The sequence below is a fragment of the Haliotis rubra genome, unplaced genomic scaffold (genome assembly GCF_003918875.1).
Source record: "Haliotis rubra isolate DU_JTF1 unplaced genomic scaffold, ASM391887v1 Scf40, whole genome shotgun sequence".
NCBI classification, from domain to species: domain Eukaryota; kingdom Metazoa; phylum Mollusca; class Gastropoda; order Lepetellida; family Haliotidae; genus Haliotis; species Haliotis rubra.
In genome coordinates, this window is record NW_025767080.1 from 586,341 (window position 1) to 608,643 (window position 22,303).

Below are 22,303 nucleotides of genomic sequence, written 5' to 3' on the forward strand. Positions count from 1 at the left end.
TACGTTCCATTATACATGATTAATTTTTTGGATAGTATATGTTCTAATTCAGCTATTGAAAGATTAAATTTGCTCAGTAGACGTTTTCTGATCGGATAAGCAAAGTAAGAAAATGGCATTTGGGCAAAGAATAAAAACTTAAACTTCAGGTATATCGATATCTGACATCGTTTAGTCACGGTCAAAGAGCCAAGTCCTTTCCACTTATTTAACCACCAGAAATAGAAATATGGGAAACCAGACTCGCCTATTTCATATTTAGATTTGTGCGTAAAGAGTGACAAAATCATCAACTAAAGGCTGGATGTAGGACAAGTGAGATAACAGTAACTTCAGTTTTCCCAAATCGTCGAGCAATATTCCAGTGCCGCCAGTCTTTGGTGTCCTTGGCTTTTGCAGTCGAGTTAGCTCTTTCTTCGAAGATTACAAACAGCGTCATACCACACGGTATATCACTCAAAGCCTCAATTCCCTAGCGATTGCAATAACCCAATCTGACCCGTACCACATCCTCTCGGTGTTTCCTCTAGTAAAGATTTGGCTTGGCATGGCGTGTATTTTTGACGAGTGCCACCGGTGGTACATGAGCTTTTGCCCGAACATGTATATCGTATCATCACTATTCTACAGCGATCCACAAACACCTGCTCGTGACATCGTCGGAAGCATACAATAAGGACATAAAAAGTGTATTTTCTTCTATGAAATACGCAATGCCATTTCAGAAAGTGGTCAGATGTAACATATGTTACATTAGGGATTATACTTTCTCAGTACAGTACAGATTCTAGTAATCTTTGGGGTTTGAGTCCCATCCGGGATTCGAACCCACACCCTGAAAGTCAGGCACCTAATCGCCAGCACACAAAGTCAGACGCCTAGACCGCTCCGCCACCGCGGCTTCTACAAAATAAAAGGAATGCTGACAACTGGTAGTCTAGACTGCGGACTTTGTGTACCCCTCTGATAAGTGTTAATTGGCACGGCTCCCACGGCCGAAAGCTATGAAATACCCAATGCCATTTTAGAATATGTTATATTTGGGATTACACTTTCTCAGTAAAGTACAGATTCTAATACTTTTTTTGGGTTGTGTCCCATCCGGGATTCGAACCCACACCCTCAGAGTCTAGGCGTCTGACTTAGTGTGCTGGCGATAAGGTGCCTGACTCCGAGGGTGTGGGTTCGAATCCCGGATGGGACTCAACCAAAAAAAAGTATTAGAATCTGTACTTTACTGAGAAAGTGTAATCCCAAATATAACATATGTTATATATTCTTCTATATATAGACTGGTAAACAAGATAGCTGTAGCTAATTCACAGGTAATGATTTACAAGCGGCTTATTATGACATATAGTACCCAAAAGGAATTTTGTTTTTTTGGCACGTGATTTGGGCAGTTACAAAGAGTGTCATTGAATGAATCTATGTGTTTAAACATTCCTTTCCGCAGACAAAATGAAACGCCCCAGATGGTGGGAATCTGAAGTGGGAGGGGCTCTGGCAAACGTAGATATCTTAAAGCCACTTCGATAACCATTTACGGCTGCTCCCTCTGAACTTGGCCTGCGGTTCAAGGTAGATAACTCTATTTTACCTCCTGGATTCGGTGAGTTTAGAGTGCGGATTTTTCTATGTGAATCAGTGTCATGCTTACATTGTATGATCAACGACGTTATTGGGAATTATTAATTCTATTTGTTTCGATAAGAATAACACAATGACAAACTGGTGGTACTGGTTTGATACATTTCGCCAATGGTAAATAATCCTGTGGTTAATTGTTCAGTTTTCGTTCACATGTTCAATCCAACAGAACATTTCAGAACAGTGACCAGGTGACAGGAAGCCTATTCATCTGTTTGATTTGTTCTGTGCACATTCTTCGCTTTCGCACTAAAAATTCCTTTGCATTCCCGTTGCTTTTGCCACGTGTATTTTCAAATAAGTTTGTCAAGTGTAGTCCATGGGTAATGTTTCCTGTTAGATGATCTTTGTGTCTTCTCAGAACTGACATTCATTCACCTTGCACTAAAGTGCACCTATTTACCTTTTATGGAAACAGCAATGGGTTTCTAGGTTTCATTGATAAGCGGAGACTAACAAGCTTCAAAATAAGGTACAAGTGGACTTTGTGCAATGCATATATATAGAATAGAATTTTGAAAAGTTGCACTGCAACCTAACGCCACATAAAAATATTCTTGTTTCTGATCACTTTTTCCAAAAAGTACTGGTCAGGTGCGCGGATTTTATTTTTACATTTTAATTTATTTTATGTCAAAAGTGAAAAATTCATTCACATTTTGAGAGTCAAAGTTGCATTTTCTCTAGTGTAAAAAATTAAAAAATTCTTAGGGTCTGGTAGAATTTTTGGGCTAGGCGGTAATGAGAAACTTGAATAGTTTTACATATGACCTAAGTAAACACAAACACACGATTAATGTTTGTTAATAGTTCAACACCGCAATGTTCCAGCTATATGGTAAAGGTCTGTAAATAGTCGAGTGTGGACTTTTGAATGTTTGTGAGGTATGTATTTTGTTTTCTTGCAGGTATGAGCATCATGAAGGGTCTCACCAACATTACTCGGATGGTGAAATCGAGAACACTGCCAGCCTGTCTCAAACAAACTCTGTATCAGTACAGAAGCTCATGCTCAACAAAACATGGTGTTGTCAGCTCTCGGTTAGTGAAAAATACACGTGGCCTCACATCAGCAGGAAGAACTGACATTATCCAACTACAACCATATCACATACAACAGGCAGAGATGTCTCTGTATCAGTGTGTTCCCTCTCGGCATATAGCAACCACGTCCGTGTGTTGGAGTCGAGGTAGTATTGGAGTTGGTGGTGGACAGAGTGATGAGGATACACAGGGGACACACTCCAAGGAACAGGGAGCCACAGATGCAGCTTGGGTAATAACAAATCTTTACGGCAATAATAGAGTTCATCCTATCCATTGTTAGGAGGCATTGTTTTCAATATTTTCTTTTCATGGATAAACAGTTCCATTGGATGTATTGAAAGCATCAATGTCTTAACTGCCGATGCATGTGCTTCACAGGAAACTTGAATGTTTGTACCACTTTGTACCAGAATGGTGCATTTCATGATGTAAAGAAAAATTCTACATGAATCACCATTTTCATCATAGATTTCCTTCCTAGCTGTCACTTTTATGACTTCTTTTATGAGAAAGTAGCAGGTGGTATTTGGAAGGTTATTTCAGTAAATACAAACTGATATAGGTTGGAAATCATGGACATTGAATATTGTGTTTCGTTGACCTAACTCAGGTAACAAGTACATTTTGGACGTGTCTAGAGTCTCTGATTTACTCAGACAGATGTCACAATCCAGATTTGATTATCATGTTTGAGTTTACAATTTATTTGTTACATTCCTTGCAGGCCATCCGGTTAGCAAATGAAAATGGTGAGTATGGATTGGGTTTGTTAAAATCATAATGGCTCAGATATAATGGACTTTATGTACACAAAGAAAAATACTTTCTGAATAAAGAAATATCTTGTGAGAATGTGTTTTTTATATTATGTCAGTGGTTGGTGAACTGACAAGTAAACGGCACACACAAGAGGAACAGATTAACAGACTTTATCAACAATGCTTCACGACATAACTAGTGGGTTGAGAACACTCAACTGACAAGGAAGTGGACATATGTTTTAATTTATATCGGGTTATAGATAAACTTCTTCCAGCTTGAAAATGGATCCAAATGATTGATATGACATCTTCAGTTGTTGCAACTTCATCAGTTGCTTCCAGCATTCTGTTTTTTGTCAACTGTATTTGTTGTGATCATCAGTGTGTATTTTGATGATGAACCAGTAATACCTGCATTCCTCATGTTTAGGTTACCTGTCCTGGTGCAGGAATACCTACCTAGCAAGTGCTGTGGCCTGTGGGATGCAAGCTGAGGGGACATTAGAAGTCTCACAACTAGCTGCACAGGGTAAGTACTAGAAGTCTCACAACTAGCTGCACAGGGTAAGTACTAGAAGTCTCACAACTAGCTGAACAAGGTAAGTACTAGAAGTCTCACAACTAGCTGTACAGGGTAAGTACTAGAAGTCTCACAACTAGCTGCACAGGGTAAGTACTAGAAGTCTCACAACTAGCTGCACAGGGTAAGTACTAGAAGTCTCACAACTAGCTGCACAGGGTAAGTACTAGAAGTCTCACAACTAGCTGTACAGGGTAAGTACTAGAAGTCTCACAACTAGCTGCACAGGGTAAGTACTAGAAGTCTCACAACTAGCTGCACAGGGTAAGTACTAGAAGTCTCACAACTAGCTGCACAGGGTAAGTACTAGAAGTCTCACAACTAGCTGCACAGGGTAAGTACTAGAAGTCTCACAACTAGCTGCACAGGGTAAGTACTAGAAGTCTCACAACTAGCTGTACAGGGTAAGTACTAGAAGTCTCACAACTAGCTGCACAGGGTAAGTACTAGAAGTCTCACAACTAGCTGCACAGGGTAAGTACTAGAAGTCTCACAACTAGCTGTACAGGGTAAGTACTAGAAGTCTCACAACTAGCTGTACAGGGTAAGTACTAGAAGTCTCACAACTAGCTGCACAGGGTAAGTACTAGAAGTCTCACAACTAGCTGCACAGGGTAAGTACTAGAAGTCTCACAACTAGCTGCACAGGGTAAGTACTAGAAGTCTCACAACTAGCTGTACAGGGTAAGTACTAGAAGTCTCACAACTAGCTGCACAGGGTAAGTACTAGAAGTCTCACAACTAGCTGTACAGGGTAAGTACTAGAAGTCTCACAACTAGCTGCACAGGGTAAGTACTAGAAGTCTCACAACTAGCTGCACAGGGTAAGTACTAGAAGTCTCACAACTAGCTGTACAGGGTAAGTACTAGAAGTCTCACAACTAGCTGCACAGGGTAAGTACTAGAAGTCTCACAACTAGCTGTACAGGGTAAGTACTAGAAGTCTCACAACTAGCTGTACAGGGTAAGTACTAGAAGTCTCACAACTAGCTGCACAGGGTAAGTACTAGAAGTCTCACAACTAGCTGTACAGGGTAAGTACTAGAAGTCTCACAACTAGCTGCACAGGGTAAGTACTAGAAGTCTCACAACTAGCTGTACAGGGTAAGTACTAGAAGTCTCACAACTAGCTGCACAGGGTAAGTACTAGAAGTCTCACAACTAGCTGCACAGGGTAAGTACTAGAAGTCTCACAACTAGCTGTACAGGGTAAGTACTACAAGTCTCACAACTAGCTGCACAGGGTAAGTACTACAAGTCTCACAACTAGCTGCACAGGGTAAGTACTAGAAGTCTCACAACTAGCTGTACAGGGTAAGTACTAGAAGTCTCACAACTAGCTGTACAGGGTAAGTACTAGAAGTCTCACAACTAGCTGCACAGGGTAAGTACTAGAAGTCTCACAACTAGCTGCACAGGGTAAGTACTAGAAGTCTCACAACTAGCTGTACAGGGTAAGTACTAGAAGTCTCACAACTAGCTGCACAGGGTAAGTACTAGAAGTCTCACAACTAGCTGCACAGGGTAAGTACTAGAAGTCTCACAACTAGCTGTACAGGGTAAGTACTAGAAGTCTCACAACTAGCTGCACAGGGTAAGTACTAGAAGTCTCACAACTAGCTGCACAGGGTAAGTACTAGAAGTCTCACAACTAGCTGCACAGGGTAAGTACTAGAAGTCTCACAACTAGCTGTACAGGGTAAGTACTAGAAGTCTCACAACTAGCTGCACAGGGTAAGTACTAGAAGTCTCACAACTAGCTGCACAGGGTAAGTACTAGAAGTCTCACAACTAGCTGCACAGGGTAAGTACTAGAAGTCTCACAACTAGCTGTACAGGGTAAGTACTAGAAGTCTCACAACTAGCTGCACAGGGTAAGTACTAAAGTCTCACAACTAGCTGCACAGGGTAAGTACTAGAAGTCTCACAACTAGCTGTACAGGGTAAGTACTAGAAGTCTCACAACTAGCTGCACAGGGTAAGTACTAGAAGTCTCACAACTAGCTGCAATGGGTAAGTACTAGAAGTCTCACAACTAGCTGCACAGGGTAAGTACTAGAAGTCTCACAACTAGCTGCACAGGGTAAGTACTAGAAGTCTCACAACTAGCTGTACAGGGTAAGTACTAGAAGTCTCACAACTAGCTGCACAGGGTAAGTACTAGAAGTCTCACAACTAGCTGCACAGGGTAAGTACAAGAAGTCTCACAACTAGCTGTACAGGGTAAGTACTAGAAGTCTCACAACTAGCTGCACAGGGTAAGTACTAGAAGTCTCACAACTAGCTGCACAGGGTAAGTACTAGAAGTCTCACAACTAGCTGCACAGGGTAAGTACTAGAAGTCTCACAACTAGCTGCACAGGGTAAGTACTAGAAGTCTCACAACTAGCTGCACAGGGTAAGTACTAGAAGTCTCACAACTAGCTGCACAGGGTAAGTACTAGAAGTCTCACAACTAGCTGTACAGGGTAAGTACTAGAAGTCTCACAACTAGCTGCACAGGGTAAGTACTAGAAGTCTCACAACTAGCTGCACAGGGTAAGTACTAGAAGTCTCACAACTAGCTGCACAGGGTAAGTACTAGAAGTCTCACAACTAGCTGTACAGGGTAAGTACTAGAAGTCTCACAACTAGCTGCACAGGGTAAGTACTAGAAGTCTCACAACTAGCTGCACAGGGTAAGTACTAGAAGTCTCACAACTAGCTGTACAGGGTAAGTACTAGAAGTCTCACAACTAGCTGCACAGGGTAAGTACTAGAAGTCTCACAACTAGCTGCACAGGGTAAGTACTAGAAGTCTCACAACTAGCTGCACAGGGTAAGTACTAGAAGTCTCACAACTAGCTGCACAGGGTAAGTACTAGAAGTCTCACAACTAGCTGTACAGGGTAAGTACTAGAAGTCTCACAACTAGCTGCACAGGGTAAGTACTAGAAGTCTCACAACTAGCTGCACAGGGTAAGTACTAGAAGTCTCACAACTAGCTGTACAGGGTAAGTACTAGAAGTCTCACAACTAGCTGCACAGGGTAAGTACTAGAAGTCTCACAACTAGCTGCACAGGGTAAGTACTAGAAGTCTCACAACTAGCTGCACAGGGTAAGTACTAGTCTGTCTCACAGTCCCTGAACCACATTAATTTCCCTACTGCCAAGCCCTCTCTGCAGTGCTAAAGCCTTAAATAAAGCAAGTCTAGATTTCCTCAGGTTCAGGGTCTGTTAACATCTGCATGAAAACTAACTCACTTTGGGGGTCGGATTACAAAGTAAACATATCTAACTACCATGGCTGGCCAGACCAACATCCTCACCAGTGGTCTGGAATCTTGCCTCACATTTTCATCTGTCAACTCTTAATTAACAAGCACATTGGGTGACATGAAGCTATAGTGGAGGCCTTGTGTACAGTTTCTGGTCTTGAAGAGACAAATCAAGCAAAATCTTGGGGAAAGGTTCCTCCTGAATGTAATGTTGTAAAAAGTATTGTTTCATTGTCTGACTTGGGTCCCCACATAGTAGCCCAATTGTAAATGCGGTTAAGGATTTCATTGTAATTAAAACAAGGGTTATTTTTCTTATTCCTGATATAAGATTATTGTGTGAAAGGAAAGAGTTCCTTCCGTTCCCCCAACTCTAAACCAAACTCTAAACCTAACCCTAAACCTAGCCCTAACTTAAATTTTGGACTTTCAATCATTTTGTGTGTTCTCTAGTAATTGTTGCGTTAAGTTTCGTTTATAATTCTAGAATATTTATACATATTATTTGGGATGGGGGAACGGGGGGAACTCTTACCGTGTGAAACTCTGGTGTGTTTTGAGTATCTCTTTTTATCTAATTGCTCAACAGTAAAACATATGGCAGGGACCTAGCACTCATGAAGAGTGAGTGAGTGAGTGAGTTTGGGTTTACACCGCATTCAGTATGTTCCATATATGGCGGCGGTCTGTAAATAAGTCGAGTCTGGACCAGACAATCCAGTGGTCAACAGCATGAGCATCTACTAATTGGGATACACGATGACATGTGTCAACCAAGTCAGCAAGCCTGACCACCCGACCCGTTAGTCAGCCTTCTCAACGAAGAACCAAATTCAAAAGGCACAGCATCTCGAATTAAATCTGTTTACCTTCGTGTGATGTGATTGAGGCATGCAAGGTGAAATCTAGTGAAGATGATCTTGTATCTAGAAATACCCAGAACATCTTCAAGCGTAAGACAGACGCTGGCCTTTTCACTTCCATTGAACAGTTTGTTTATAAAAAGTTGGTTATCTATATCCTCTTCGCATATTATACAAATGGAAACTTTTGAATTTGGAGATAAATTCAAATTCATAAATAATTTTGTTGGTGTTACACACAGATCTTGCACCTTGGTCATCTAGTGTCCAAGTGACATTGTGGGCTGCAAGTTTCCCAACAGTAAAATGTTAGGCAGTAGGGGCACTTGACCGGCCCACATGAGGTGATGACAGCATGGAGATAGGACAGGGCTTAACAGGAGGGCCAATAAATATGCCTTTCACTTATAGCGTTATCTGATGGTTGTATGATGTGACTTCTAATTGGTAACGACCCCAGCACGTGTAGCCCCAATGCAGATGTTCTTAGTCTCTGAATCTCTGGTCTCCCTAGGGCTCCTTTTCAATATAAATGGGCTTTGTTACTATCAAAATTATATATATTCAGAGACTAAGCCTTAGTCTAGGTAAGTACTAGAAGTATACCCTACTACATTACTTTTTTCCCCAAAAACGCTGCATACCACTCTCTACTCCATATGGAAGGGATCCCCACGTTTGGTCTTGGGTGTTTCTACCTTCTCTGCCGGTGTGTGGAGGGGGTGCACGAAGGAGGAAACTGGTTTGCTGTGCTTCCAGGTCTTGTACACAACCTTCCAGAGAAAAACAGCAGCTGCACAGGGTAAGTACTAGAAGTCTCACAACTAGCTGTACAGGGTAAGTACTAGAAGTCTCACAACTAGCTGCACAGGGTAAGTACTAGAAGTCTCACAACTAGCTGCACAGGGTAAGTACTAGAAGTCTCACAACTAGCTGCACAGGGTAAGTACTAGAAGTCTCACAACTAGCTGCACAGGGTAAGTACTAGAAGTCTCACAACTAGCTGCACAGGGTAAGTACTAGAAGTCTCACAACTAGCTGCACAGGGTAAGTACTAGAAGTCTCACAACTAGCTGTACAGGGTAAGTACTAGAAGTCTCACAACTAGCTGCACAGGGTAAGTACTAGAAGTCTCACAACTAGCTGCACAGGGTAAGTACTAGAAGTCTCACAACTAGCTGTACAGGGTAAGTACTAGAAGTCTCACAACTAGCTGCACAGGGGTAAGTACTAGAAGTCTCACAACTAGCTGCACAGGGTAAGTACTAGAAGTCTCACAACTAGCTGCACAGGGTAAGTACCAGAAGTCTCACAACTAGCTGTACAGGGTAAGTACTAGAAGTCTCACAACTAGCTGTACAGGGTAAGTACTAGAAGTCTCACAACTAGCTGCACAGGGTAAGTACTAGAAGTCTCACAACTAGCTGTACAGGGTAAGTACTAGAAGTCTCACAACTAGCTGCACAGGGTAAGTACTAGAAGTCTCACAACTAGCTGTACAGGGTAAGTACTAGAAGTCTCACAACTAGCTGTACAGGGTAAGTACTAGAAGTCTCACAACTAGCTGTACAGGGTAAGTACTAGAAGTCTCACAACTAGCTGCACAGGGTAAGTACTAGAAGTCTCACAACTAGCTGCACAGGGTAAGTACTAGAAGTCTCACAACTAGCTGCACAGGGTAAGTACTAGAAGTCTCACAACTAGCTGCACAGGGTAAGTACTAGAAGTCTCACAACTAGCTGTACAGGGTAAGTACTAGAAGTCTCACAACTAGCTGTACAGGGTAAGTACTAGAAGTCTCACAACTAGCTGCACAGGGTAAGTACTAGAAGTCTCACAACTAGCTGTACAGGGTAAGTACTAGAAGTCTCACAACTAGCTGCACAGGGTAAGTACTAGAAGTCTCACAACTAGCTGCACAGGGTAAGTACTAGAAGTCTCACAACTAGCTGTACAGGGTAAGTACTAGAAGTCTCACAACTAGCTGTACAGGGTAAGTACTAGAAGTCTCACAACTAGCTGTACAGGGTAAGTACTAGAAGTCTCACAACTAGCTGCACAGGGTAAGTACTAGAAGTCTCACAACTAGCTGTACAGGGTAAGTACTAGAAGTCTCACAACTAGCTGTACAGGGTAAGTACTAGAAGTCTCACAACTAGCTGTACAGGGTAAGTACTACAAGTCTCACAACTAGCTGCACAGGGTAAGTACTACAAGTCTCACAACTAGCTGCACAGGGTAAGTACTAGAAGTCTCACAACTAGCTGCACAGGGTAAGTACTAGAAGTCTCACAACTAGCTGCACAGGGTAAGTACTAGAAGTCTCACAACTAGCTGCACAGGGTAAGTACTAGAAGTCTCACAACTAGCTGCACAGGGTAAGTACTAGAAGTCTCACAACTAGCTGTACAGGGTAAGTACTAGAAGTCTCACAACTAGCTGTACAGGGTAAGTACTAGAAGTCTCACAACTAGCTGTACAGGGTAAGTACTAGAAGTCTCACAACTAGCTGCACAGGGTAAGTACTAGAAGTCTCACAACTAGCTGAACAAGGTTTATGCTAAGTTTCATTGATTTAATAAGTCAACGATTTTTTCCATATTTGGAAATATGTGAACATAAATAAAACTTTAACAATGTTGAGAAGGTTAAATATAATTCTGTGATTTCTAGAATCAGATTTGTAGGTTTCTGATTACATGTGAGTAGTAGGGGGAATGATAAGAAAAACCTGTATAGGTACACCTTGCTCAGAAGCTTCCATATGGGCTAATTCTGCTACCAGCCTAGGTGAAAATGAGTGTTTGCCCAATCCCTTCGACAAGACCACTTTCAGCTGCTTCCAGTGCAGTGCACTCCCAGTTAGAGCTATGTGGGTGCATGGATATAGAAATATGCCAGGAACCAAGCTCTCGCGCGAAGCCTATACCGAGATCCGATCGGGTCGTTTGTCCCTTCGGGAAGCGAAGAGGAAGTACCACATATCGCAAGCTCGATACACGCGAGGTGGTATAGACAAGCCCCAGACGACGACAACTCCCGACATATCCGAAGACTTCGAGGCCCTGCTGCAGAAGTGTCGCCCCATGTTGCTTTCCCGACCGGGAGAAACAAATCCTGGAGCAATCGGGACACACCTTCTACTTAACGCTACCAGATCCCCAAACAGTTTCGAACTCTATTTGCTGTGCTTTAAGCCCACTAGTAGAAGCCGCAAAATAGTCGATTTCGTCTACATCTACCCACCCCACCAATTTCGACCCTCGGCGGCAAACTCGAATCATTCTCGCCGATGACTGCGATCCGGGTCCCAAGGACAGGCACAACCAATGCACCGACTGTCTCGCCACTCTATCGAACTGCCTGCTCTCTTTGGACCCGACAACTCTCTGCAAGTAAGTCGCGCCATCGACCACTCGCGTCGACAGCAAGAAATGTGTTCTCTGGGAAAAGAAAGCGATAGACTACACACCCCAGGAGCGACTCCCACTCGAGGTTCCCGAAGAGATCGTGGGTCGACAGCTGTTTCGCAAGAAATATAGAGAACCTGTACGACAACGCCTGTGCTTTCTGGAGCATACGGTATGCACTCCTCGCCAGCAAATTGGTGGACCGTTGTCCGTGGCAAGGAGAAAGAGTCTTGTATCTTCCGCAGCTATCGGGGAAGCAGAGGTACCACAGGGACGGGCAATATTTGGCATACCCCATTGCCCAACTATGGCGGACTCCAAGGATATGGAAGTAGCACCCCTCCGTGCAGCTTAACGAAAAGCCGCGAACGTCCCAGAAGGAGTCTACATGTGCAAAAGTTTGCTGTAGCGAGATACAAAGGGAAGAACCGGCTGTTGTTGCTACTCGATCCCCGACTGGGAAAGCGATTCCAGTCTACGGCTACAAGATCAGAAACGATTCGGCCGCCGGTGGAATAGAACGCCTACGGTTGGCGCTGGGAACCGTTTCTGTGCACGCCGCAAAATCTGCTACTACCGCCTATATCGAAAAGAAAGATGATAGAGAAGTAGAATTGCTGCTTCCTGACCTTCGGCGAGAATAGGTTCTATGGGTCCTGCACCACAGGGCTAGGAGAGTAGACCTCCAACAGCTCGCCTAGTATTTTTGCAGATGCAGTTCTTGGGCTGGGGTTGCAAAGGCGAATGGAGTCATTACACTTGTCTAGGCCCGCCAGATTCCAACTGCTTTTCGTGGAAATCGTGGTACGGAAAGTATACCCTACTACATTACTTTTTCCCCAAAACGCTGCATACCACTCTCTACTCCATATGGAAGGGATCCCCACGTTTGGTCTTGGGTGTTTCTACCTTTCTGCCGGTGTGTGGAGGGGTGCACGAAGGAGGAAACTGGTTTGCTGTGCTTCCAGGTCTTGTACACAACCTTCCAGAGAAAAACAGCAGCTAGCTTAAAGGTAGGTCCACCTTTGGGCTGTTTCTAGCATCTGCCGCACCTTCTGGATATCCAGACGGGTCTCTTCTTGTTCCTCCTCGACGCGTTTTCTATTTCCTCTTCCTCGCCGTCCTTGTCCAGCATCGACAAGATGTCGACCAACAAATTAAGTGGTTTGCTCCACACGAGCCGGCAACGCATTTGTGGTTTGCTCCACAAGAGCCGACATCGCTGCTGTTTGCTCCACACGAGCCTCTAGCCTCCCCAGCGATGTCGTAGAAGTCCTGGACGGTGGAAGCAGTCGGCTCTGCAGCAGGCAATATGCTGCTGGTAGACGGCTCGCTGGGGGCAAGATGGCCGCGAGGCAATAAGCTGCTGGTAGACGTTAGCTCTAGCGGCAGCAGGCAATGCGTCTGTGCTGGGGGCCAACGCTTCCTCTCCAGTGGTGTCGCTAGACGGTTCCGTGGCTGTGCTAGCGGGCAATACCATCGTGCTGGTCGGAGGCTCTACAGCAGGCTCTCGCCATATGTCGTAGAGTCTTGTGGACCCAATACCGAAGTGCTTTTTGACCTCGCTTGCTGGGAGCACCCCTCGAAGGGAGCGTATTTCTTGGATCTTTTCCGAAGACAAATCTCTTCTTGGTGGCATGGTTGGTTTTTCCTGGGAATATATACCCATACTTCCTACTTGTCTATATGGGAATCCCAATCCTCTCCCAGGAATCCCAATCCACCCCAGGAAACTCCTAGCAATGCTTAGCAAATGCTTAGCAAATACTTAGCAATGCTTAGCAATGCTTAGCAAATACTTAGCAATGCTTAGAAATGCTTAGCAAATGCATGGCAAAACAAGCAAACCTCTAGGTTCTGTCTAGTGTGCCCAGTTTGTCTAGTGTGCCCTAGTTTGCCTAGTCTGCACCTAGTGTGCCCTAGTTTCCCATATAGACAATTTTTTTGTGAATGTAGATATATAGCACAACCAAATGCCTCCCAAAAGATAACTATCGCAAGACCAGGTGGAGGAGATTCGCAAGATGCGTGGAAAAGTCCCAGCACAAGAAACTAGACAACGATTCGCATCGGTTCCAATCGACTCACGCCAAAATATGGAATACGCCACGGAACCGTCTAAGCGACACCACTGGAGAGGAAGCGTTGGCCCCAGCACAGACGCATTGCCTGCTGTCGCCAGCATAACGCCTACCAGCAGCTTATTGCCTGCGGCCATCTTGCCCCCAGCGAGCCGTCTACCAGCAGCATATTGCCTGCTGCAGAGCCGACTAAGCCCACCGTCCAGGACTTCTACGACCGCTTGGGGAGGCTAGAGGCTCGTGTGGAGCAAACAGCAGCTAATGTCGGCTCGTGGTGGAGCAAACCACAAATGCGTTGTCGCTCGTGTGGAGCAAACCACGAATTTGTTGGTCGACATCTTGTCGATGCTGGACAAGGACGACGAGGAAGAGGAAATAGAAAGCGTTGAGGAGGAACAAGAAGAGACCCGTCTGGATATCCAGAAGGTCGCGGCAGATGCTAGAAACAGCCCAAAGGTGGACCTACCTTTAAGCTAGCAGCTGTTTTCTCTGGAAGGTTGTGTACAAGACCTGGAAGCACAGCAAACCAGTTTCCTCCTTCATTGCACCCCTCCACACACCGGCAGAGAAGGTAGAAACACCCAAGACCAAACGTGGGGATCCCTTCCATATGGAGTAGAGAGTGGTATGCAGCGCTTTGGGGGAAAAAGTAATGTAGTAGGGTATACTTTCCGCACCACGATTTCCCGAAAAGCAGTTGGAATACCTAAAACGGGCCTAGACAAAGTAATGCGACTCCATTCCGCTTTGCAACCCCAGCCCGCAACTGCATCTGCAAAAATACTAGGCGAGCTGTTGGAGGGTCTACTCTCCCTAGCCCTGTGGTGCAGGACCCATAGAACCTATTCTCGCCGGAAGGTCAGGAAGCAGCAATTCTACTTTCTATCATCTTTCTTTTCCGATATAGGCGAGTAGCAGATTTTGCCGGCGTGCACAGAAACGGTTCCCGCCAAACCGTAGGCATTCTATTCCACCGGGCGCCCGAATCGCCGTATCTTGTAGCCGTAGACTGGAATCGTTTTCCCAGTCGGGATCGAGTAGCAACAACAGCGGTTCTTCCCTTTGTATCTCGCTACAGCAAACTTTTTGCACATGTAGACTCCTTCTGGGACGTTCAGCGGCTTTTCGGTGTTCGCTGCAACGGAGGGGGTGCTACTTCCATATCCTTGGGTCCGCCATAGTTGGGCAATGGGGTATGCCAAATATTGCCCCGTCCCTGTGGTACCTCTGCTTCCCCGATAGCTGCGGAAGATACAAGACTCTTTCTCCTTGCACGGACAACGGTCCACCAATTTGCTGGCGAGGAGTGCATACCGTATGCTCCAGAAAGCACAGGCGTTGTCGTACAGGTTCTCTATATTTCGCGAAACAGCTGTCGACCACGATCTCTTCGAACCTCAAGTGGGAGTCGCTCCTGGGGTGTGTAGTCGGCTTTCTTTTCCCAGAGAACACATTTCTTGCTGTCGCGCGAGTGGTCGATGGCGCCGCGACTTGCACGTAGAGTTGTCGGGTCCAAAGAGAGCAGGCAGTTCGATAGAGTGGCGAGACAGTCGGTGCATTGGTTGTGCCTGTCCTGGGACCGGATCATGATCATCGGCGAGAATGATTCGGAGTTTGCCCGCCGAGGGTCGAAATTGGTGGGGTGGGTAGATGTAGACGAAATCGACTATTTTGCCGGCTTCTACTAGTGGCTGAAAGCACAGCAAATAGAGTTCGAGAAACTGTTTGGGGATCTGGTAGCGTTAAGTAGAAGGTGTGTCCCGATTGCTCCAGGATTTGTTTCTCCCGGTCGGAAAGCAACATGGGGCGACACTTCTGCAGCAGGGCCTCGAAGTCTTCGGATATGTCGGGAGTTGTCGTCGTCTGGGGCTTGTCTATACCACCTCGGATTCGCGTGTATCGAGCTTGCGATATGTGGTACTTCCTCTTCGCTTCCCGAAGGGACAAACGACCCGATCGGATCTCGGTATAGGCTTCGGGCGAGAGCTTGGTTCCTGGCATATTTCTATATCCATGCACCCACATAGCTCTAACTGGGAGTGCACTGCACTGGAAGCAGCTGAAAGTGGTCTTGTCGAAGGGATTGGGCAAACACTCATTTTCACCTAGGCTGGTAGCAGAATTAGCCCATATGGAAGCTTCTGAGCAAGGTGTACCTATACAGGTTTTTCTTATCATTCCCCCTACTACTCATGTGTGTTCATTCGTTACCTGTGTGTTCATTTGTTACTTGTGTGTTCATTTGTTACTTGTGTGTTCATTTGTTACTTATGTTCATTTGTTACCTGTGTGTTCATTTGTTACCTGTGTGTTCATTTGTTACCTGTGTGTTCATTTGTTACTTATGTTCATTTGTTACCTGTGTGTTCATTTGTTACCGGTATGTTCATTTGTTACCTGTGTGTTCATTTGTTACCTGTGTGTTCATTTGTTACCTGTATGTTCATTTGTTACCTGTGTGTTCATTTGTTACTTGCATGTTCATTTGTTACCTGTGTGTTCATTTGTTACCTGTATGTTCATTTGTTACCTGTATGTTCATTTGTTACCTGTGTGTTCATTTGTTACTTGCGTGTTCATTTGTTACCTGAGTGTTCATTTGTTACCTGTGTGTTCATTTGTTACCTGTGTGTTCATTTGTTACCTGTATGTTCATTTGTTACCTGTGTGTTCATTTGTTACCTGTGTGTTCATTTGTTACCTGTGTTCATTTGTTACCTGTGTGTTCATTTGTTACTTGCGTGTTCATTTGTTACCTGTGTTTATTTGTTACCTGTGTGTTCATTTGTTACCTGTGTGTTCATTTGTTACCTGTGTGTTCATTTGTTACCTGTGTGTTCATTTGTTACCTGTGTGTTCATTTGTTACCTGTATGTTCATTTGTTACCGGTATGTTCATTTGTTACTTGTGTGTTCATTTGTTACAGGTGTGTTTCTTCTGGCTGGTATCAACATGACCTGGGGCACCATCAACTTCATCATCTACATCCTGAAGCTACGACAGCGAATGGGGATGTCCCTCCTGGCATCACTCATCAACATCACTGGTGCCACCTTCCATCTCCTGGTCTGGTTGGCACTGGTCACCATGTATCTTGGACTCGCAGAGGAACCCCCAGAGACACCTGATGGGGAAGAAGTCTGATACTGACCCGCACTTTCAGTGGGATACTTTTAACTAAGAAAGAATGCCAGTGCTTGGAGACCCCGAAGTAGATGAACTAATCTCCATAGTATGTGATGTCACTAAAACCAGAGCTTTCACGCCAACATGATACCTATCTGTGTCAAGATATGACATCACCTCCACAGAAGGAGGAGTCAGGTGAACTCTGAGTATACTTTGACTGCCCAGTTTAAGTGAAGGATGTGTTGGTCTGGAGCTAATCAAATATCAGGTTTCTAAAATGATTCAGCTTCATATCTTAGCAAAATGTTTCATCACAGAATACCAATATACCCTTGAAAGTACACCCTCTTGGATGTCTTGCTGATAATGCATCATCACAATCCAAGAAACTTACATATTGTGAAATGTGTGAGATGAAGCGAGATTATGTTTGTTAAGTTCTTGTTCTAACTACAGAGTTTATTAGGTAGTTCGTGTTAGTTGGTGTGAATTCTCAGAATCACTGAGATCGACAAAATGATGAGTGAATGAGTAAGTTTAGTTTTACTCCGCTTTTAGCAATATTCCAGCAATATCAGTGTCTTATGACAGCAGGGCACACCAAAAATGGGCTTCACACATTGTACCCTTATGGGGAATCAAACCAGGTTTTCAGTGTGATGAGCTAACACTTTAACCACTAGGCTACCCCACCGACCCCTGTTGTCTGATGGCAAGGTCAGATGACAGGGGTAGAAATACTTTTTTTTCTAAGTGTGCCTTAGGACACCAGGAAAATATTTTAGGTGTGCCTTTCAGTAATCAAGTGTGCCTACATGTTTTTAGAATAAATGACAGTAGCAGTGATGATGATCTTTTGAAATTTATTGTCAGAAAACAACAAATGTAACCAGTTTTTTGATATCACTGATATGTCTTCTGCTTAAGATGGCTTTCTTATATAACATTTGTTCTGCTTTCCCATCACCTTTAATAGCTAAGAATCATGTGAGAGGTTCACTTTTTTTCAATATGTCTAACATACACAATTTACTCTTCTCTAACCAAACTATCAGTACTCATAACACTCTAAATGGACTGACTGACTGAGTTTTGGTTTTACCCAACTTTTAGCAATATTCCAGCAACATCACGGCAGGGGACACCAGAAATGGGCTTCACACATTGTGCCCATGTGGGGATTCGAACCCGGGTCTTCGGCGTGACGAGCCAACGCTTTAACCATTAGGCTACCCCACCGCCCCCTCTAAATGGAAAAACAACAAGATTTCTTTACTTCATGCATCATAATTCCAGTGATTTCCTGGGCGTAAAAGTCAATAAATGTTTTTGCTTGTTTGTCATTTGCTTAAGTGTTTTGTTTGGGGATTAAATGACTTAAGTAGTGCTATGTCTCTAAAAACTTAGGCGTGCCATAAGGGCACCAAGAACACTTTTTATCTGTGCCATTTCGATATTTACTGTGCCTTGGCACGCTAATACATGGGTTATTACAAACCTTGGATGATAATTAGGTTTACAGGTCTCCACATCCCTTTTTGAACCATTCTGTATACTGACATGTCGACAGTCACCATGTTCACCTTGAATGTCGATCGTCAGTACCAGAGCCTGACAGTTACCAGTCAAGTGGTCTCTTTAGATGTGCAGGACGTATATATTGTCATGTTACAAGAGGGATAATTCATATGCGCTATGCAAAAAGTGCCAATTCTTTGCCAACTAACGTATGTGTCTAAATTACCCTAGCTGATACCTGTCATATTTTTTCAAACAGATTTACGACAAGTCTCTGTTTTGATAAAAAGGCAAAATATATTCTTGAGCTGTATGGAATTGCGATTTGTAAATATATGACTGTAAGTGTGTAAAAGTATTTAATTGTGTGTACAGGAATGTGAAATGACTCATTTTAATGTAAAATGAGGTTCTCTCACTTTGACTCTGTTGTTTTTCCTCTTGCACTGGAAACTAAACAGGAAGACAAAGATATCTGTATCCTTTTGGTTTCTAGTGTTGCATTAGACAACGCAATATTGTTGTGGACTGTAAATACTGGAGTAAGGACCCGACAGACTAGTGATTGATATAATGAGCAACCCAGCCACATTGTCAGGATATGATGTCATACTATAAACCAAGCCAGTGCTGTATCATGTATTTTATCAAAGTTTCAAGACATAATGTATGCTTATAAACTCTACAGCAGCTAGGATTCTGAAGTCCAACCTGTTGTAGGGTCACAGGTGGGCTAGTCATCTAAGGCATTACAATTACCTATGAGGAGTTGTCCCCCTTGGGTATGCTTGAATTTTGTTTTTAAGTTGGGAAAGAATACAGAATACCAGACAGCTTCTGCCATCTTTGAAAACTTTAGAACTGCGCAAACTATGTGCACAACTCTACTCAAGTTTGAAGTACTTCTTATCTTACTTTTTCAGCCCTTGGATATCCGTTACTATCTTCTTTAGGGTTATTTTAATGAATATCGTAGGGTTGGGTTAACACGCACATTCACTCCCAACTCCCCGTAGCTCCGTTTTTTCAAAGACAAATATATTTATCAAAATTGTTGGTTAGTTTTACCACTCGCCCCGAAATAATCCGATTTTAATGGTTATTTTTAATTTTGATGCCCCCTTATTTTTTTCGAATTTCATAGCTCATGCTTCTCTATAATATGAAGTGCACGTGGCACTAAAGAATGGTTGGTAAGTATCCGGGTATTCTGTAGGTGTACCCCAAGTTGATCAACTCCTGAGCCAGAGGTATTCATATAACACCTACATGACTCAGGGTGTTCCCCCCACATCAAGCTGCCATGCCAAGTCATATCACTGGAATATGGTGCAAAGCAGCATTGAACCCAACTTTCTCATGCACTCGTACCTGTACCCTTGAAAAATCTGAAAACGGTGAAAGATAATCAAGCAACACTAACTCGATGTGAATACAAAGATTCAGGAAGAAATATTCGAATGCTTCCGCTGTTCAAAGCGCACCCTTGGTCTTGTGGAGCATGCATTTCAGCGGGTGGTTGAGTGGGGTTATGTTGAGCTGACATGCCAAGATAAAACTCAGATCTCCACACTAAACTGACATATTGTGATGTAACTGACCACACTGGATGTAGATATGGTTTTGAGATTTTGATTAGACTACTCATAGTCTCGTTCATCTAGCCAAAACAAAATCCAAAATTATGGCTTTGTTCAGCAGACGTGGGGATAACTCAAATGCCTATCATGGTAATGCACTAGTAGCTAGGATCGAGTGAAGATGTACAGAAATGGATGACTACAAGATGATGATGTTACCTATGTCCTAGCTTTTACCAAGATAAGTGTCCTCAATATAGTCCTGATGAAAAGAGCACAGTATCACAGAAAATCCTGAAAAATCTCCAAGGAAAATAATGTTTGCACATGCCAGCCATTTTATTCTTTAAAAAAGTACATGTCTACAAATCAGTGTAAAGTTCATAAGATAAACATGGTCAAAAAAGGATTGACAAGTCATACAATGTTGAGCTGAGTTGTATGTGTACCAGTACTAACATGTAAACTTAACACAGTCTGCATCGAAACCTGTAAAAGTAATACCTAAAAAAACTGCAGTTATCTAAAATATCAGTTCTGTAAAAAAGGTGAATGGATGCATTGCCTTACAAAAAATCAGAATGCAACTTCTGAATGGTGTCGACAATGGTGGTAACACATACAAGAAATGTCAGCTTGAGGAAATGTTGCATCCATCAGAAGTGCTCCTATCAAACAAAGTATGTGAAACATCTGGTCTGTCAAATACACTGCCATGCACCCACTGTTTGTCTTCATCACCAGTGTGTTCCTTCATATCTGTTCACAGCACATACCGTGCGTCTGTCAAACAAGGGCCTCGCTTCATATCTGTCCCTTTACATATCAGCATATTATTGAGCCAATATCACTACCAGGTAGTTGCCATTGATTTCATTGAACGAGGTAAATATTATGAAATATGTATACTATTGCCTTGAAAACATCTTCCATGGAATTATTCAGATGAACACACCCATTCCATATAATGAACTATCAACATGCACTGCACCAAGATCAGGCATATTTCAACAACTGTGACTTTGTTCAGATTCAGTGAGTTATAAATTTGTCTTATTACTGAGAGTCAACATCAAATAGTTCCCTGACAATCTGTTAACAATATTCAATATAGACCGGTAGGCCATAATTGCTCATTTCCTTATCTCCTGATAGGGAGGAGGCAGAGTAACATGTTTCAATACCACTGTCAAGAGTGACTGCAGGTACAATCAAAAGTGACTGCAGGTACAATCAAAATACATACCTGAAATGTAAGATACATCAAAAACATATTTTTTCATATATCCCTTACATATTTATTGCCGTAGTTAGGATGTGTTCATCCACAAAAAGACCTGACCTGAAACATCACATAAAGGAATGTAAATGTAGATGTATGTAACTTGGAATACATTTCCTGAAGTGAAACCGAGCCAGGCTCCCTGACATGCCTGTTTGTGTAAAATGTGCAACATTTTCATAATTGAGTCATAAACTTGCAGTGCCATTCTGAAATCAAAAGGAATGACCGGATGTGATTCAGGGTATATGCATCATAACAGACAAGGTTAACACATCCTCATGTTGCATTTTGATTAAAACTGTGACTTTCAGCCTTTCAGAAAAAACGAGGAAATATTTGGATTAACAAAGATTTGAACAATAAGAAAGTAAGAAAGTTTATGGATAACAACTTCTTTATTATATATGATGCGACGTTTCGGTATGGATTCTTATACCGTTGTCAAGCAAGACAACGGCTTGACAACGGTATAAGAATCCATACCGAAACGTCGCATCATATATAATAAAGAAGTTGTTATCCATAAACTTTCTTACTTTCTTATTAGTCACCAACTTCTAAATGCCAATCAAACAGATCAAAGATTTGAACCCTCATTCATAGGTTGCCAACATCCCCAAGGGACACAACTCTGTACAGCAAACTGCAGTGCCTTAAGCCCTTGGCCACCCATGCCTCCCACAAGTCCCAGTGGAGGTGAGTTAATTCTGGGTGTGCACTATCACACAATATTCAGGATATATTCATATAGAGGTTAAAATTTACATTATCAAAACACAAAAATCAGTACAAAACATATGTATGTAAAACTTCTCTACATAAGAACCCTTTAAATCCAGACTCTGTGAAAATATCCAGATTAACATATTATATAGGTACAGAGCAATATTCCTGTGGGTATGTACTGACACCACTAGGTTTTTTTTCACAAAGTCTGGATTAATGAGGTTTTACTGTACATAAATTCCAACATACTGCACAACTACATGTACTCCAAATAAAATGGTTCATCTTTTGTGACCTTCAAAATGATCAAAACTTTCTCTTCATTACATTACATCTTCATGAAACCCTAAATACCAACTTTCTCTTCATTACATTACATATTCATGAAACCGTAAATACCAACTTTTTCATTAC

General features: G+C 43.0%; 1 protein-coding gene across 1 annotated transcript; it reads left to right on the forward strand.

Annotated features, from left to right (window-relative positions):
- Positions 1-1,584: 1,584 nt before the first annotated feature.
- LOC124287356 lies at positions 1,585-17,500 on the forward strand. Its single transcript, XM_046723860.1, has 5 exons — positions 1,585-1,612; positions 2,559-2,926; positions 3,422-3,446; positions 3,889-3,987; positions 16,578-17,500. Exons 2-5 carry the CDS (start codon positions 2,561-2,563, stop codon positions 16,793-16,795), a joined length of 708 nt encoding a protein of 235 aa, XP_046579816.1. The 5' UTR covers positions 1,585-1,612; positions 2,559-2,560; the 3' UTR covers positions 16,796-17,500.
- Positions 17,501-22,303: the final 4,803 nt, after the last annotated feature.

Excerpts from the sequence above, each read along its gene's own strand:
- LOC124287356 (XM_046723860.1), top strand. The coding sequence starts at position 2,561 with ATGAGCATCATGAAGGGTCTCACCAACATTACTCGGATGGTGAAATCG. Across the intron at positions 3,447-3,888 it reads CCGGTTAGCAAATGAAAATG|GTTACCTGTCCTGGTGCAGG; the intron begins GTGAGTATGGAT and ends CCTCATGTTTAG. Across the intron at positions 3,988-16,577 it reads CTCACAACTAGCTGCACAGG|GTGTGTTTCTTCTGGCTGGT; the intron begins GTAAGTACTAGA and ends CATTTGTTACAG.